Source organism: Microtus oregoni, unplaced genomic scaffold (assembly GCF_018167655.1).
Source record: "Microtus oregoni isolate MIOR12 unplaced genomic scaffold, Mior012 000005F_ref0000423, whole genome shotgun sequence".
Lineage (NCBI taxonomy): Eukaryota > Metazoa > Chordata > Mammalia > Rodentia > Cricetidae > Microtus > Microtus oregoni.
In genome coordinates this window covers 11,665,812-11,678,828 of record NW_024543064.1, presented here as the reverse complement: position 1 = coordinate 11,678,828, position 13,017 = coordinate 11,665,812, and the positions used below count along the sequence as shown (strand labels likewise).

General features: G+C 52.0%; 1 protein-coding gene across 1 annotated transcript; it reads right to left on the bottom strand.

Annotated features, from left to right (window-relative positions):
* Positions 1 to 8,394: 8,394 nt before the first annotated feature.
* Tmem82 (transmembrane protein 82) lies at positions 8,395 to 12,424 on the bottom strand. The gene is made up of 6 exons (XM_041652675.1): positions 12,238 to 12,424; positions 11,985 to 12,057; positions 11,652 to 11,826; positions 10,534 to 10,951; positions 9,148 to 9,338; positions 8,395 to 8,894 (listed from the first exon to the last, which is right to left on the bottom strand). Exons 1-6 carry the CDS (start codon positions 12,323 to 12,325, stop codon positions 8,769 to 8,771), a joined length of 1,071 nt encoding a protein of 356 aa, XP_041508609.1. The 5' UTR covers positions 12,326 to 12,424; the 3' UTR covers positions 8,395 to 8,768.
* Between the last annotated feature and the right edge of the window lie 593 nt (positions 12,425 to 13,017).

Genomic DNA, 13,017 nt, shown 5'->3' with positions numbered 1-13,017 from the left:
GGTCTAACCTTGGCAAATAGTCCCAGGAGGACCCTGGTCTCCCCAACCACTTCCTCCATCTTCCAGCTTATCTGCTTGGACCGAAGCTGAAGGAGCCTGGATTTCCTGAACACAGCCTCACAAGTGCCCTGATGGGCACGGCTGGGGCTGCAGTAGGTGAGGCCTGGAGGGGTCCCAGATGGCGGCAGGGATGTGAGTGACCCTGGAAAGCTGTGACCTTGGGCAAATGGCTTCTCTAGACCCCACCCTCCTCTCTGCAACCCACGTCTGTGGCCTTCTTGTAAGTGATGGGAAAGCTCTAAGGACTGTGCTGTGGAGTTTTCTGAGACAGGGTTTTTCTGTATAGCCCTGGTTTTCCTGGATCTCTCTTTGTGGACAAGGCTGGCCTCGAACTGACAGAGATCATCCTACCTCTGCCTCCAGAGTGCTGGGATTAAATGCCTGGCTTGTACTAGCTAGCTTTATGTCAACTTAACACAAATTAAACTCATCTGATAGGAGGGAACCTCAAGTAAGAAAATGCCTCCATAAGATTGGGCTGTACATGGGCTGGAGAGATGGCTCAGTGGTTAAGAGCATTGACTGTTCTTCCAAAGGTCCTGAGTTCAATTCCCAGCAACCACATTATTGTAATGAGATCTGGTGCCCTCTTCTGGCAGGCAATCATGCACACAGAACAGTGTATACATAATGATAAATTTTGGGCCTGGCGGTGGTGGCGCATGCCTTTAATCCCAGCACTCGGGAGGCAGAGGCAGGCGGATCTCTGTGAGTTTGAGGCCAGCCTGGTCTACAAGAGCTAGTTCCAGGACAGGAACCAAAAGCTACGGAGAAATCCTGCCTCAAAAATAAAATAATAATAATAATAATAAATCTCGGGCGGTGGTGGCACATGCCTTTAATCCCAGCATTCAGGAGGCAGAGGCAGGTGGATTTCTGTGAGTTCGAGGCCAGCCTGGTCTACAAGAGCTAGTTCCAGGACAGGCTCTAAAACTAGAGTGAAACCCTGTCTCGGAAACAAACAAAAAATAATAAATAAATAAATCTAAGAAGAAAAAATTAGCTCATATACAAACCTATAGAGCATTTTCTTAATTAATGATTGATGAGGGACAGCCCAGCCCATGGTGGGTGGTGCCACCCCTAGGCTGATGGTCCTGGATTCTGTAAGAAAGCAGACTGAGGCCGGGCGGTGGTGGCGCACGCCTTTAATCCCAGCACTCGGGAGGCAGAGGCAGTCGGATCTCTGTGAGTTCGAGGCCAGCCTGGTCTACAGAGCTAGTTCCAGGACAGGAACCAAAAGCTACGGAGAAACCCTGTCTCGAAAAAATCAAAAAAAAAAAAAAAAGAAAGCAGACTGAGCAAACCATGGAGAGAAAGCCAGTAAGCAGCACTCCTCGATGGCCTCTGCATCAGCTCCTGCCTCCAGGTTCCTACCCTGCTTGGGTTCCTACCCTGGCTTCCTTCAGTCATGGAGTGTGAATAAACCCTTTCCTCCCCAGCTTGCTTTTGGCCATGGTGAATCATCACAGTCATAGGAACCGAACTAAGACAAAGGTGCCTGGGACCTAGGAAGCCTTCAGCTGGGACCCATGCATGTACAGAACAGAAATTTGGGGAATACTGTCCTGAGAAATAAGTGCTAAGGTTGGCGTGTGGGATCATAGGAGATGGTTTGCCTTCCCTAATGCTGGCGGGACACCTGCCTTCTTCTGCGGTGACCCTCCTTTTACTCTCAGAGACTGGGGTACCAGTAGGATTGCCGCAACTCCCATGGTTATATGCACATGGCCCAGGTTTAGCCAATCATGGTTTAATCCAAAATGAGTATCCGAACTACTCCTGGCCTGTGGCTGGGACGATCTGGAAATAGGCAGTATCTTCCTGGAGGGTTTGTTGACAGGCAGGATAAAAGCCCCGACACACTCTTAACCTCCTCCTGGACCAATGCAGAGGGTAGCAGAGCAAAACAAGGTTGACAGATAACTGATGTCTTCACTTAAGCTGGATCTAGCCACACCTGAGACCCATATTAGGAGGGCTAGACCCAATCCATTCTTTTTTATTGCTGATCTAAGGCAGGGTCTCAAGTATCCCAAACTGGCCTCCAGCTTATTCTGTAGCTAAAGATGACCTTGAACTTCTGATCCCTTCCCTGGACACTGAATCCAGAGTCAAGAACACACCAAAAGCAAGGATTCTGCTGCTGAACCACATCCCCAGCCTCTCAATGAATATTTTTAAATCTTACTTTCCCCACAAACCAGTTAAAATTACATTTCTGAGCCAGGTATGGTAAGTAGCACATGTGTGTAATCCCAGTACTTGGGAGGTCCTGCATAGTTACATTGTTGAGATCCCAGTCAGTCTGAATCATAAAGTAAGATCCTGTATTAAACAAAAACAAGCATGGTGGCACATGCCTAGAATCCCAGCACTTTGGAGGTGGAGGCAGGAGGATTAAGTGTTTAATGTGAGCCTTGGCTACATGAGTAAATTTACTTGGTAAATTTGAGACCAGCCTGGACTACATGAGACTTTGTCTCAAAACAAAACCCCAAAAAGAACAAACAGGCTAAGACGAAGACTCAGGGGTGAAGAACAGTGGCTGAGGACCTGGGTTCGATTCCCAGCACCCATGTGGTGGCTCACAACTGACTGTAACTCCAGTTTCAGGATCTGGTGCCATCTTCTGGCCTCTTTGGGCACTGCACACACATGGTGTGCATATGGGTGTACATGTAGGTAAACAAAATAAAGAGAAAATGTTCTAAAGAGGCAAGGGAAGAGTAGGGAAAGGGAAGAGAGGGAAGGGAGGGGAAGACGAAGGAGGGGAGGTAGACTCAACTCCACCATTTGCAGCTTGTGAGTGACCCTGGCAGCCTGTGACCTTGGGCAAATGGTGAGTTGCGACCTCAGTCTCCTCTCTTGCAACCCATGCCTGTGGCCTTCTTGTAAGTGATGGGAAAACTGTAGATAAAAAACGCCTGGGAGCTGGGAGGCACTCAGCTGTGACCCACGCATGAAGTCCCACAGTCGGTCCACAAGCCAGTGTCCACCTGCCTCCCCAGGCAGGCAGGGCCATCATCTGTCCTGACTGTGAAGATAAAGACTGGGTGCTGCCCCTCTGATTTGGGGACCTGAGCTGACTCTGGCCAAGCCAGCCCAAGCCTGTCATTTCCCACCCTGAGCTGGTGAGAAGGCTAGACCTGGAGGTGGGAAGTGGGGGATGGGCCAGGAAGGTTCTGGAGCCTTCAACAGTCTGGGAAGGCCTTTCTTCTGGTCTCACTTTCTTGAAAGGGTCCCTGAACCTGCCCTGGGTCCTCAGCTGTTTTCTGAGACCGAGTCCCTTCACTAAAGGCAGTCCCACTTCCTGGACCCTCTCTTCCTGAGAATTATCTCTTCTGGCCTGGCACACCAACCTCGGTCCTCCCAATTCTGTACTCCACATGGCCCGCTGGCCTCCCCAGTTCTCAAACCCCAGGGGTGTTTGGTGTGAAGATAAATAGGTTCTTGTCCGGCTGCACTCACTAGGTCGAGAACCCCGGGGGGCGGGGGGGCTAGGATTGGATGGGGGTTAAGAAGGATTGCAAACCACAAAGGGCAGCCAGGTTATAGGCAAGAAACCCTGCCAGTAAGCATTCCTGGCTGTCTGCCCAGCAAGATGTCAGACGAATGGGCCCCAGCACCACGTCTCCAATGATTAAATGTGCTTTCTCTAAATCAACATTCCCATTTCGTAAGAAGTTCATGTTCTTTTACCTGTAGGTGAGTACGCATGTGTGTGGTTTTATGTGTATAGGCACATACATGGAGGCGGGGAGCTAACTGGCTAACCTGGAGGGTCATTCCTTAGGCGCTATTTTTCTGTTTTTTTTTTTTCCCCTCTTTTATTCTTTGCTCTTGTCCCCCCCCCCCCCCAGCTCTCAAATAAATACACAGAGGCTTATTTTTTCTTATAAATGCTCGGCCTTAGCTTGGCTTTTCTTTCTTTCTTTCTTTTTTTTTTTATTTATTTCTTATGCATACAACATTCTGCCCCCATGTATGCCCACATGCCAGAAGAGGGCGCCAGATCTCATTACAGATGGTTGTGAGCCACCATGTGGTTGCTGGGAATTGAACTCAGAACCTCTGGAAGAGCAGCCAGTGCTCTTAACCACTGAGCCATCTCTCCAGCCCCAGCTTGGCTTTTCTTAACAAATTATCTTGTCTACCTTTTGCTTCTGGGCTTTTACCTTTCTCTATTCCTGTATATCTTTTCCTCTTTGAGACAGTGTCTCATGCATCCACCCCAGTCTGACTTTGAACTTACTAAACTCACTATGTACCTAGAGAATGACCTTGAAGTTCTGACCCTGCCTCCACCTCCCAAAGGCCGAGATGATAGGCATGCAAACCCACGCCTAGTTTATACAGGGCTGGGAATTGAACCCAGGGCATGCTGTGTGGGAAGCAAAGTCTATCAACGTAGTCACATCCCCAGCTCTTTCTATTCTGGGGGGCGGGGGGTGAACACACATTAGAGGTAAGAACTATACTTCTGAGCTACAGTCTCAAGCCTGAGTGACCAAACTTTTATACTCTTGCCAGACACAAAATAATATTCAGAAAAATAATTTGATAAGATAAGAAATCTTTCCCAGCTCACACGTTCCAATTTTGGTTTGGACAATGGTCCCCGTGCCCATAAAAAGGAAAGGACAGACGAGTCCTGTTCTCTCCCAGATGCTGCCAGTGGATTCCCAGCCAGGCTGTGGGCTGAGACTGGAATGCCTTCCAGCACAAACAGCGGCTTCTGTCGGAACCCAGAGCCAGTCTGGGTCTGACGGATGCTGGCCTTCCGCCCACCAGATGAGTCGTTTCCTTCAGACAGGGCAAGTTGAGGGACTGAAGCCAATTCACACAGCAGGGGCACGGGTATTGTTCTGAGCAGAACTTCCACTGCCCAGCACCACCAGGCTAGCCTTGAGCTGCACCTGCCCGGGGTTGCAGGTCTGCCTTGGGTAGAGAGGAGAGAACCAGAGGCCAACAATTTCTAGGTGGTCACGGTCTTTCTGTTTTGGTGTTTGAGGCAGGGGTTCTTGTAGCCCAGGCTGGTCACAAAGTTGGTGTGTAGCAGGAGATAACCTGAGCTCCACTTCACAAGAACTGGGGCTGCAGAGGTACACACTGCCGTGCCTGTTTTATGCAGTGCTGGGGATTGAACCCAGGGCTTCCTGCAAGTCCTCCAACCAAATTACATCCTCATTGCACTCAGCCTGTGGTGGTATTTAGAGACAGGAAGGACTTCAACAGGATCTGGGATCCTCAAAGAGTTCTCCAGGCCTCACCTCCTCCCTGTCACTCCCATGCAGGCCAGGCCGGCTCTCTGGTTCAAGAGGCCTCTTTGTAGTAGGTTGCTTTTTGTTTTTGTTTTTTTCCTCTTTTGGCTCTTACTCTTTGTGGGCCCATCACCCAGCTCCCAAATAAACACACAAAGGTTTGTTCTTTCTTATGAATGCCCATCTTAGCTTCTTTCTTGTCAGTTTTTCTTAACTTAAATTATCCCATCTATCTTTTGCCTCTGGGATTTTACCTTTTGCTATTCCTGTATATCTTTTCTTTCCTTCTCATTCTGTGTCTGGGCTGTTGCTGGCCCCTTCTTTTCTTGCTTCTTCATCCTTTTCTTCCATATTTCTCCTAATTATATTTTCTGCCTGGCAGCCCTGCCTATCCTTTCTCCTGCCTTGCTATTGGCTGTTCAGCTCTTTATTAAACCAATCAGGTGTTTTAGACAAGAAAAGTAACACAGCTTCACGGAGTTTAAAAGATGCAGTATAAAAGAATGCAACACATCTTTGCATCATTAAACAACTGTTCTACAACATAAGCAAATGTAACACACCTTCCACTAATATTCCATAACACTTCTTAGCAGATTGGGCACCTCTGCCCTGTAGGTCTCCTCTAGTGAAATCCCCACAGAACCAAACTGCTGGGTTTCTGGCCGAGAACAGGCCTGATGGGTGTCTCTCTCTGCCTGAGACATAAGGTGACCAGACCCACATTCCAGAGCCACCTGGGTGGATCTGCCAACTTCTCACACGCAGCCCTGTTAGTCCCCTAGACCTAACCTTCAGCCAGACAAAGGGAGCAAGGATCATGCAAAACATGAGCTCTGGGGTGAGAAGGGATGGGGTGCAGGGTGCCAGAGTTCAAATCCTGCCCAAGCTGGAAGGAAGCCTCATCGGTCCAGAGTACTTGCTGCTTTTGCCGGGGACTGCGGTTTGGTTCCCAGCATCCTTGTGAAGCAGCTCACAAATGCTGGTAACTCCTGCTCCAGATCTGACTCCCTCTTCCATCTGACTTCCTCTTCTGGCCTCTGAGGACTCTAGAATATACAAGTGCCAACACTCCCCCCCTCTCACACATGCAAATACAAATTCTGTGTCCTCAAAAAAACGACTTAACCTCCAAGATCAGGGCATAGTATTACCTACCTATAATCCCAGCAATTGGGAGGTTGAGAGGAGTCCGTGAGTTCAAGGACAGCCTGGGCTACATATCCAGATCATTAAAAAAAATCAGACACCTGGACGTGGTGGCACAGACCTTTGATTCTTGTACTTAGGAGGTAGAAGCAGGCAGATCTCTGTGAATTTGAGGTCAGCCTGGTCTACAGAGTGGGTTTCAGACCAGTCATAGTGAGACCCTGTGTCAAAAACAAAGCAGGGCATCAGAAAAAGAAAGAAGGGGGAGAAAAAGGGTCAAAATAGGTTAGTAAATAGGATTCTGAGTGTGAACACCCAACATATGGTATTAATGTTTAATGGTTTTATGATTTTTAAAAAATTTTTAAAACTGTTTATTTATTTATTATGAATAGTGTTCTGCCTGAAGAGGGCACCAGATTTTATTAAAGATAAGTGTGAGCCATCATGTGGTTGTTGGGAATTGAACTCAGGACCTCTAGAAGAGCAGCCAGTGCTCTTAACCTCTGAGCCATCTCTCCAGCCCCTATGCTTGTTTTGCTTTATTTTGTTTTGTTTCTGAGGATTTTTTTGAGGATTTCTCCATGTAACAGCTCTGGCTGTCCTGGAACTCCCTCTGTAGACCAGGCTGGCCTCAAGCTCACAGAAATCCACCTGCCTCTGTCTCCTGAGTGCTGGAATTAGCAACCCCCTTTAGCAACCCCCTGCCCCAGGCAGTAATTTTTTTTTTTGGTTTTTTTTTTTTTTTTTTGGTTTTTTGAGACAGGGTTTCTCTGTGGTTTTGGAGCCTGTCCTGGAACTAGCTCTTGTAGACCAGGCTGGTCTCGAACTCACAGAGATCCGCCTGCCTCTGCCTCCCGAGTGCTGGGATTAAAGGCATGCGCCACCACCGCCCAGCACCCAGGCAGTAATTCTTTAGCTAGGCTCAGAGAGGGCAATAGCTTGTCCATAGTCACACAGAAGGTAGGCAGAAGAGTGAGTACCCAGCCCTTTCTGTCCCTGATGTTGGCCCTGAACAGGGCTGAGATGGAAACCATCCTCATTACCTTGACAAGCCAGGATGGGAAGCTGGATCCCCAAGAGCAGCTCCACCCTGGATGGGACAGATCACTATGCTGTACATCTTAGGTGCAGGTGGATATTAGACTCTACCACCCCACCTCACCTCATTGGCCACCTCAGCAAAGATGGCACCTCATCCCTGTGTTTCCTGTCTGCTTTTCCTCTCTCTCTCTCTCTCTCTCTCTCTCTCTCTCTCTCTCTCTCTCCCCGGAAGTCCCGCCTATCCTCTCCTGCCTAGCCATTCAGCTCTTTATTAAACCAATTAGAAGGCGCCTTGGCAGGGACATATCCTCACAGTACACAAAAATATTACCCAACATGTGTAGCCCTGACTGTCCTGGAACTCGCTCTGTAGACCAGGCTGGCCTCGAACTCACAGAGATCTGCTTGCCTCTGCCTCCTGAGTACAAAGGGTGTGCCCAGTCACCATCACTTGGATGTGTTTCCCCTTTCTTAACAAACTGTCTCAACACCTTTCCATTTTAAATTCTGTGTGTGTGTGTGTGTGTATGTGTGTGTGTGTGTGTCTAAGTGCCCAAGGAAGCCAGAGGCATCACACCCCACAGGACCTCCTCCAGACAGTCGTGAGCTGTCTGAAATAGGATCCGGGGAGTAAGAGCACTACACGCTCTTAACCCTGAGCCATCTCCAGCTCCCAACCATCTTGATAACCATGTGTTCCTGCTGCCATTCTTTGTCCTGGAACCAGGGAACCTCAACCTGTGTCCTTGGCCCCTAGGAGACCCAGAGCAGAGGCAGGCTTGAGGCTCATATCCCAAACCCCTGCTAAATGAGGGTTTTTGTGGGTCTCGGGAAGTCTCTTTTTTCTTTCTACATCTTTGTAATCCTCAATACAGGCTGAGAAAAAGTCAACTTTATTGTTTGTGGAAAGGAGCAAGGTGGGGGAGGGGCGGCAAGCGGGCAGGGAGCCATTCTGAGGTCACAGTTGTCGGCTGTCCTCCTGCCTGGCCAGGAAGGGTGGGTCTGATGAAACTGTATCCACTGCCCATCTTCAACGGAGAGGGATTTACGCAGAGGCCTCCATGTCCCCACCTTCCCAGGTCCCCAGCCCTAGCCGTCCCCTTTCTGCAGGGGCCCCCATGGCCTGCTCTGAACTCTAGGTGGGGACTAGCTCTGTCACCCAGTCTCCAGGCCACATCTTGTGGTCAAGACCTTGCTGGTCAGCCTGTACAGACAGGCCTGAGACTGACTTTGAGTCCTCCATAGGGCAGGTCAGGAGGGGGCCTCGCTTCTGGACAGAACAGGTGTGGAAGGCCGGGGCTCGCATGGATCTGACACTGTTGATACCTTTCCTGGTGTTACTGCTGCTGTTACTGTAGGCCTCTGGGATGGAAAGCCCTGGGGGAGGGTCAGAAGGGACACACACACCCCGTTAGTCTCAGGTCCATTATCATCAGGACCCTATTACCCCCTGGGACCCTGGGGTGCCAGCTGGAATGGTCCCTTCCACTTCCCTACTCCTAGTGACCTAAAAGACACCTGGGTCTCATACTCTCCCCAGTCAACACAGCCCTTGTCAAACTTGGGCCTCCGGAGGTGCTGGGAGCCTTGGAAGCAGGGTGGGAAGCTGGGGTCACATGGAGGTGCCTACCTGTATCTGGCAGAGGTCGATTAGGATGCGAACACCTGCCATGCACCACAGCTCACCCAAAAGGGAGACAAAGACGCCAAGGAGGTCCAGCCATCGGCCCACAGTCATCAACAAAATGAAGAGGCCACCCATGCGCACCAGTACCGTCTGGACCTGGCCCTGGAGGCTGAAGCAGTGCTGCCGCTGCTCCTCTGCAAGATATATTTGCCACTGCCTCAGACAGCGCCCTGTGTCAGCTGGAGCCAGCCTGTTCCACTTCTCAACCGCCTTCCCCAGGGACAGTATCACCTTCCCCGACTGCCCTTCTGTGTCCCAGCTCCCCTCTCTGGGCGCCCACAAGACTTATTGACCACCTTTAAGTCTCTCTCTGGTCGAGGACAGAGCCCCTTGCCAGCTGATGACAAGGGACCTAAGATTCTTCTCTTTTGCCCGTGAGTCTGGTTCACCCGCAGCCCGGTCCACTTCTGCCTGGCACACACCCCACTCTCTTGCTCCCCACCCGCTGGTTCCAGTCACCTCCCCCTCCTGCTGAAGTTCATCCATGGGGCTCTTCTGTTCCTGAACAAGTTCTACTGACCCGCTAAAGTCACCTGCACATGTCAATCAGATGACACCATTCTTCTGCTGAGAATGCTCCCAGGGCTTCTATGGCTTTTAGAGTAGAGTTTGAATCCAAGCCTTGTTTTACGAGGTCAGGCTTGATTCTGCTCAAGTCCACTTACCCACCCTCAGCCAGTCTCTGACCCATGCTCCCCTTACTTACAGAGTCAGGCATCCTGGCTTCTCATTTTGCACGTGGAGCCTGCCAAGCTTATCTACCCCGTCAGGGTCTTCACACTTTCTGTTCCTACTGCCTGGACTACCCTTCTCTGACGGGCCACTCTCTCCTGTTTAGCACCCTGGCCAGCCAAGCTGGACCAGGCTTTTCTTTCTTTTTCAAGACAGTTTCTCTGTAGCTTTAGAGCCTATCCTGGAACTAGCTCTTGCAGACCAGGCTGGCCTCAAACTCATGAGATCTGCCTGCCTCTGCCTCTCGAGTGCTGGGATTAAAAGTGTGCACCACCACCGCCCAGCTGGACCAGGCCATTTTGAAGTTGGCCAGCCTTGCCCCAATCCCTGTTGCCCTTGGATAACAGCCCTGAACCACTCAGTGTTTCTGCATGGCCATGCCCTTGCTCTGTGCTTTGGCAGGCATTTCTCCTGCCCACAACCCCCTTCACCGTACCACAAGACCAGCCCAGGTCCCAGCTCTTTAGAGTTCCTATGTCCCGACACTACTTTGAGCAGCCTACAGCACACCCATAGTAAAGTACACCCTGGACAGGGTGGCTGGGATGGCAAGGGGAGTGTGGCCACTGGAATGGACTCCAGCCCAGGGGCTCTCACCCTGCATGTAGATGACCAACAGCGTATAGCAAATGGTGAGTGGCGTCCAAAAGCGCACGGCCTCTGACGTGCTCAGGAAGTCCTGGTTGATGAGGGCCACAGCTGCCAGGTCACTCACAGCAAAGGCCACTGCCAGAGTGCGACCCAGGAGCCTGGGCAGGCCATGCTGGCCAGCCAGCAGGCCCAAGCAGACCCCGCAGTAGCGCTGGCTAGTGTGCAGCTCATAGAGGCTACAGACGTGTTGACGGAAGCGCCGAGCACCCAAGCACAGCAGGGCGGCCAGCCCCAGGCTCAGCAGCAGGTTCAGGGTGCAGTGTGGGGCGCCTTCCTGTAGGAAGCTCAGGCCACAGGTCAGCCCACAGCCCAGCGAGAACTGACACACCAAGAAGAGCTGGAGCCGCTCCTTGTCCCCCGAGCCCTGCAGGGGAAAGGAGTCCAGGTTAGGGTGTACTGGGGAAGACCGGCACGTGGGTTTCTCTTGCCCATCTATGGCTGGAGGGTGATGGCGCAGGGTCTTGAAGACCTGGTTTCACACCTTACTCCCTGACGACTATTGATCACAGACAAACCATGTGCTCCCCTGAGCCTCAGTTTCCCCACTTCTGGAGATCAGGTCAGGACAGCTGTCAGGACAATATGGGCCAAACCCCACAAGGTACCTAGCCAGGGCAACACAGGATTTTTTATTTTATTTTATTTTTGAGACCAGATCTCATGTGTTTCAAGTTGGCCTCAAGCCCAATAGCCAAGGATGACCCTGAACTTCTCATCCTCCTGCCTCCACCTCTCTCAAGTGCTGGGAGTACAGGAATGAGCCACCATGCCTGGGTTTACACAGAGGGAGATCAAACCCAGGGCTTAGTGCATGCTAGGCAGGCACTCTATCAACTGAATCACATTGCCAGCTCACAGAACTGACATTTTGCGGGTGTGTGTGTGTGTGTGTGTGTGTGTAGAGATCCGACTGTGCTGCCATGGAGATGTGACTTTGGCAATCCAAACTCCAGGTGACAAACTCCAGTCTCTACAATCTCTGGTCTCCACCTGAAGGAAAAGAGCCCTACTTCCCAATGCAGAGGAAGAAAGTGGCCCAGACTGGCCCCACCCTGCAGTCTCACCTTGCTCAGGGACAGCACTGTGGACACAGCCCGGAGGGAGAACTCCAGTACCACGAGGGCGGCCACCCGGGCCCCCACCACGGTCAGGAACAGGGTCAGACCAGCCAGGTGCACTGTCTCCAGTGAGGCCCACTGCGCTCGCAGCCGCTGCTTATGGGTCTGCCGCTGGGGGTCACTGTGGGGGCAGAATGGGGTGCGGGCTGGGAGGTGGGATCACAGTGTCCGGTCCTGGGAGGGATGCCAGGGTCCCAGCCCCACTCTTAGCGGAAGCCAGATTCCGCGCAGGGACCAACTGCCTGGGTAGGGCTGGGTGGCACCGACGTGGGCACTCACTTGACACAGGCCACGAAGAAGTAAACTTTTAGGAGACTGTTGAGAACCGAGACTCCAAGGGCCCCGATTAGGCCTAAGCCGGACAAAGGAGAGGGTGAGGGGGGCGTTAGGATCGTAGGGGAGGTGGCAGGTTAGGGCAGGGGGCAGCTGGGTGCGGAGCCGCCCCCCCCCCCACGTGGGTGGTGAGGCCCACCCTGCACCCCGCCCACCCGAGGAGGGGGCGGAGCCCAATGCACATCTAGGAGGCGCTCACCTTGCAGGAGGCTGTCGAAGAGACTGGAACCCCACTCAAAAGAAGGGAGGCCGGGGAGCCAGGAGGAGAGGGAAGGGAGGGAGAACATGGCAGCCTCCAGGAATCCAGCCCCAGCCTCGGGCCGGGTCTGTGCTGGGACAGACCCAGTGACATCACCGGTCAAAGGTGTCTCTACAGGACAGGGGAGGAACTAGGACGGGGTCAAAGACCTGGGGGCGGAGCGGGAGAGCCAGAAGCTTTAGACTGTCCAGCCAGCAGGAATCAAGGGGGTGCTGTCAGCCCGCTGCCGCTGGTGGCTTCTCATTTGGGCCTGAAGGGCAAAGCAGTTAACTCTAGTGCTGTCTGTCCCCGCTAGACCGTCAAGCTCCATGCCTTCCCTCTGCTCACCCGGCCTTCCCAGACGCAGGTGTGTCCCGCACTCCACCCAAGTTCCCAAAGCACAGGGTCTTCTGCACAGCCTCTGTCGCCCCTTCTGAGATCTAGAAGTCTAGTTTCTCTAGGCCTCAGGGGAAGAGGGGTTTGGAATCCTCTGAAGACTCTGGCCGAATGCCGCCTGCCTCTCGGACATACTGTTCCTCTTGGGTCCACTAGGTGGCAGGCCTCACCTGGGCAGGTGGCGGCTGGTTTCTGGGTCCTTCCTAGAAAGGGCTTGAGAGCTGAGAGTTTGGCAGTCAGGGTCAGGGAAGCACAAGGGAGTCGCGGAAGTACACAAAATAGAAAACTTTATTGGAGTGTCGGTCTAGAGCAGTTTTTCGCCCTTGGGATGTGGTTGGGGAAGGA

Excerpts from the sequence above, each read along its gene's own strand:
- Tmem82 (XM_041652675.1), bottom strand. The coding sequence starts at position 12,325 with ATGTTCTCCCTCCCTTCCCTCTCCTCCTGGCTCCCCGGCCTCCCTTCT. Across the intron at positions 11,827-11,984 it reads TTCTTCGTGGCCTGTGTCAA|TGACCCCCAGCGGCAGACCC; the intron begins GTGAGTGCCCAC and ends CTGCCCCCACAG. Across the intron at positions 8,895-9,147 it reads TCGACCTCTGCCAGATACAG|GGCTTTCCATCCCAGAGGCC; the intron begins GTAGGCACCTCC and ends ACCCTCCCCCAG.